Source organism: Vollenhovia emeryi, unplaced genomic scaffold, assembly GCF_000949405.1.
Source record: "Vollenhovia emeryi isolate VEMERY1.0 unplaced genomic scaffold, V.emery_V1.0 DF939438.1, whole genome shotgun sequence".
Classification (NCBI taxonomy): domain Eukaryota; kingdom Metazoa; phylum Arthropoda; class Insecta; order Hymenoptera; family Formicidae; genus Vollenhovia; species Vollenhovia emeryi.
Window position 1 is genome coordinate 1 of NW_011966928.1, and position 4,836 is coordinate 4,836.

General features: G+C 45.6%; 1 protein-coding gene across 1 annotated transcript in view; it reads left to right on the forward strand.

Annotated features, from left to right (window-relative positions):
- The first annotated feature begins 25 nt into the window (after positions 1-25).
- LOC105557638 (eukaryotic translation initiation factor 2-alpha kinase 4) overlaps positions 26-4,836 on the forward strand; it is an 11,704-nt gene continuing 6,893 nt past the window's right edge. Inside the window, exons 1-7 of the mRNA XM_012004932.1 lie at positions 26-184; positions 411-530; positions 1,059-1,228; positions 1,298-1,559; positions 1,640-2,191; positions 2,292-2,666; positions 2,746-3,276. Coding sequence (XP_011860322.1) covers positions 474-530; positions 1,059-1,228; positions 1,298-1,559; positions 1,640-2,191; positions 2,292-2,666; positions 2,746-3,276 — 1,947 coding nt within the window. The 5' untranslated portion in view covers positions 26-184; positions 411-473. The remainder of the gene's footprint in view (positions 185-410; positions 531-1,058; positions 1,229-1,297; positions 1,560-1,639; positions 2,192-2,291; positions 2,667-2,745; positions 3,277-4,836) is intronic.

Sequence of the window (4,836 nt, forward strand, 5' to 3'; positions counted from 1 at the left end):
TTATACTGTGGTCGCTACTGCTCATCCTCAATGTTTGCTCCACCTTTCTTTTTACGTCATGGTTAGAGCGTGGAGCGGACGGAGCGGACCACGAAGCTGATTGAGGTTGAGCGGCTGATATTCCCGAATCGAGTGTCGAGTATTTCGAAGCGTGCCGCGATGTAGCCCCGTGCGGCAAGTCCAGGTGAACAGATTTACTGATTTCGATCGCTCGCGGCCTTCTTCGGCGCGATCATCCACGTAATTGCGGATTATGCGTGTATCTTACACGTTTATACACGCGTCGCAGTAGCGCCGGGAAGCCGCAATCCGTTCTTATCCGCTCTTGTTATATGAATTCGTCCACGAGGCGCGACGCTAAAATTATATACACGCGAGTTTAAGATTGAGATTTTCCTCCTCTTTTGCAGATCACTCCATTTGACTTTCAACTCTGTGATCTGCATACGATGGGCGAATAGCGACGTGGCAAGATGTCTCAGGTTGAACCGTGCAAGGTCCGGCAACAAAATGAACTGGAGGTCTTGAAGGTATTGCGATGCGCTACGGAAAAGGCTAATGCCAGAGGACGATCCGTAAACACTCAAGACTGTTTTAGTCATAAAGAGAACAACATTTTTCGCCTTGCCTTATGTCGATGACTAACGCCCACTTTTATCAGTGCAGATTAACTTTAATCTCGGCCTAACTTACGGTTTATCTTTTTCTAATTCTTAGATAGTAGGACTAGACAAAGGCGAAAAGTTCTATCAAGATTGAATTCGATCTGCACTGGTAGAAATGAACACGAGACTGAGTAAGGTCCGGTTTCACCAAACGTTGCCTAACTTTCATCTTACTTTAATTCATGTTTGTGCCTTTTTAAAGTAACAGTTGAGAAAAACAGAACAAATTAAGCTAAGCTTAAAGCTAAGCAAAGTTGGTGAAACCAAACTTAAGAGCTTAAGCAGAAAGATTGTCGTAAACATTTACGATTGTCTTACAGTTCTCTTAGTTAGACACACATGTGTCTAATGTTGTTACCTCACTCAACGATCCTATTTTGTCGTTTGCAACAGTCCATTTTTGGAGACGAGTTACGTGACTTGAGGAAGAACAGAAACAAGAAGAGATGGCAGTCGCTGGATATCGTTATTACCTTGACGCCGCAGAAGGGCATGTCTGGGCCGGCGGAAGTCTATGCGCAGACAGATTTACACATTGTGTGCTGCGACAAATATCCCGACAAGTAAGTCAGGCTACTTTGCGTCCTCTTCGTTTTATGGCATCCTACATTGTACGATTTACTTGTCACCAGTGCACCGACCATTCAGCTGCAAGACAGCAGAGGGTTATCTCATCAGCAGGTGGCGGTGTTGTCGTCGGAGCTGGAGAACCTGGCGCAGGAGAAGATAGGCGAAGTTATGATTTTAGACTTCTGCGAGCACGTACGAATGTACCTGCACAAGCATAACAAACCGGGTTACAGCAGCTTCTACGAGGAGATGGTTTCGCGGAATCAGGAGAAGATACAGTGCGAGATGCAGGAGAAGCAGATGAAGGAGGACAAGGAGAGACAGGTGCGACTTGACACATTTTGTGCCGCGATATCTTGACCGCGCGTCGTGTTCAGTTTTTATTATCGTGGATACTTTGCCAGGTTCTGCAGGATGCCATACAGAAGCGCCAGGCGGCCCTGAAGGCTGAGATGCGCAATCGAAAGGAGACTGTTCGACTCGCTATGGATTCCGATGCTGTCTCTCGGTCCATACCGTCGTCTCCGCACGAGCGAGGGACGAGCCGCTTCAGACGTCGATGCGCCAGCACGTCGGAGAGCTCCGAAGGGTCGCTGTGCGAGCACAGAGGCATCAAGTCCATCGACTTCGACAGCAACAAGGGCGAGAGGCAGGTGCACCGGGGGAAATGCCTGGGACACAGCGCGAAGGGCTCCGTGGTGTACGCCGGCGTGGACACGATCACCGGAGAACTGCTGGCCATCACGGAGTGGACGTTGAAATACGCGATGGCGAACGGCGGCTGCTCCGCTTACGAGAGCGTCGACGTGCATCACACCGTCAAGCAGATCGCCAGTCTGGAGCAGGAGTTGAATCACCTGTACAAGCTGTATCATCCGAATCTCGTGCACTACTTGAATATGAAGTACACGAGGAACAGCGATAGCGTGGTGATTTACGTGCTTCAAGAGTTCGTTGTATGTAAATATGCGTGCACGTTATTTCCTTGGAATAGTAATATTTCGCGTAGCTGAAAATTGTCTTCACGTTTACGATATCTGACGTATGTAAAAGTAGGTTGGCACCACGTGCTCGTTCTTCCTGATGGAAAACATTCCGGTCGACGTCGACATGCTGAGGCATCTGGCGACGGGTGTCCTCGAGGCGTTGCGATACCTCCACGAGAATAATGTGGTGCACAAAGACTTGCGCGACACCAGCATTTACATAGACCACGCGGGTGTTGTGAAACTATCCGACTACTCCTTAGACAAGAGACTGACGGACATGTATCGTTCGAATTCCTTGGCAAAGGCCGAGCACGATTTTCCGACGGTTCAAGGCCGAGGTGGTAAAAAGGCGGACATATACAGATTCGGGATATTGTTGCTTTCGCTACTGAAAGGAACTATCATATCTGGCGAGGAAATCGATCTAGTAACAATTCCACAGGTAGATCTTTGTGTAGCGTAGATGTCCTTGAATATTTTGAATATTGTTCCGTGATCCTGAATTAAGTAATTTGCTTTAGCTTCATCTGAGGGACTTCATTTCAAAGTGTCTCATCGACGACGAGAGAATGCGTTGGTCCGCGGAGCAATTGCAGCAACATGGCTTTATAAAAATACCATTGGAACGAGGTGTATTGCCCTCTAAACCGAATCACGACGAGAAGGAGAAGAATTTGGAGCCGGAAGAACCGGATATCGATATTCAGTTGCATTTGCTGGCGCTGGGTAGGCAGTCGCGAATACAGAACGAATTCGAGGTCTTGAAGTGGCTGGGAAAGGGGGCCTTCGGCGACGTTCTGAAAGTGAGAAATAAATTAGACGGCGGTATCTACGCTATCAAACGTATAGAATTGAATCCAAAGAAGAAGCAGCTGAACAAGAAGATTACGCGCGAAGTGAAATTGCTCTCACGAATGAATCACGAGAACGTAGTGCGATATTACAATTCGTGGATCGAAAGTGCTACCCTGGACGACTCGGTTAGTCACAGTCGGTTCACGCCGATCACCACGTCTTCAGATAGAGCCACCACACAGGACAAAGCTGAAATAGTAAATATATTATTCGCGATAACGTCGCTTGTAACAGAAAGAGCTGTAATAATATTCTATATATTTTATAGTTTGAACTAAAGGACCACGCACACAAACATTGGAAATCTGGGCACCGGTCAAATTTCTCCAAACTTTAGAATTTTTTAGCTTATGACCCCCCGATCAAAAGTCCTTATGGGTCCGAACCTCCAGGAAGTTATGGAAAAGAGTTATGGGGTATGGAAGTCGACGGAATATAAGTAATCGAGTATATGTACACGTTTTTACCCTTGAAATGTCTCGAATTCGAGGGGATCTATTAAGATAACTAATGGGACAAAACTTCTTGAACTTGGAGAGGACTATCTGATAGTCTCCAATAATAGTCTTGATAAATAATAACGAAAATTCTGGAAACATGATGGAAGAGATACTCAAGTAAGTTGATGGATAAAATAGTTCTAAAAAGAACTGTTTGTGAATAATTGGGAAACGAAAATCTCTTACTTTAATGAAAATCTTACTAAGAATTTAGGAACAAATTGATTGCAAATGATCAGAGATCTACAATCTGATTCCCAGCGGTTATTGGGTTCCAAGAGGGAAACGAGCATCTACCTCGTTGGGACCTATTTTTATTGGATCTTTACTGTTGAACATCTCTTGGGCCTTAATGATATTCGGTGGGGCCTCGACCCATTTCTTTAACCACACCGGATCTTACCTTAACCGGTCAGGTCCACACCGGATCTTGCCTTAATTACCAATTAAGACAAGATTATTTGGTCGGGTCGGTTATGAAATGTTAGTATCATATCTGAATATATTCCTAGTCACAGAATCTAATTCTGCGATGAATCCAGGTTTCCATCATAAAAACCTGGCTCGGTCCTTACTGGACCCTACCGGACCCTAGTTAGACTTTATAGCCAAGATTGGGCCAGACTATCAGATAGTCCTCTCCAAGTTCAAGAAGTTTTGTCCCATTAGTTATCTTAATAGATCCCCTCGAATTCGAGACATTTCAAGGGTAAAAACGTGTACTATACACGATTACTTATGTTCCGTCGACTTCCATACCCTATAACTCTTTTCCATGACTTCCTGGAGGTTCGGACCCATAAGGACTTTTCATCGGGGGGTCATAAGCTAAAAAATCCCAAAGTTTGGAGAAATTTGACCGGTGCCCAGATTTCCAATGTTTGTGTGCGTGGTCCTTTAAATACAGGGTGTCGGATTCGATTTGGACGACTCCGAAGATTATAGTAGATTGGGTCAAACTGAGAAGAAAAGTCTGACATGCAAAATGGTGTATTATTCTCCTACCACCAGAAAAACTTTTTCGGCGCGGTGTCATATGTCGCTCACCGCTGCCCGCTCGCCGCCGTCTCTCATCGATCGATGCGTGACTCCACCTCTCGCTATCGGATCTTGAGAGATGTCAACAAATACACCATTTTGCATGTCTGCCGAGTCCGGCCTTCCGCTCCTCCGTGCACTTATTGGCTCAGACGTTTTTCTTAATTACGCGATAATAATTACGGATTTTGTAAAATGGTATATAACTTTTCTTCTCAG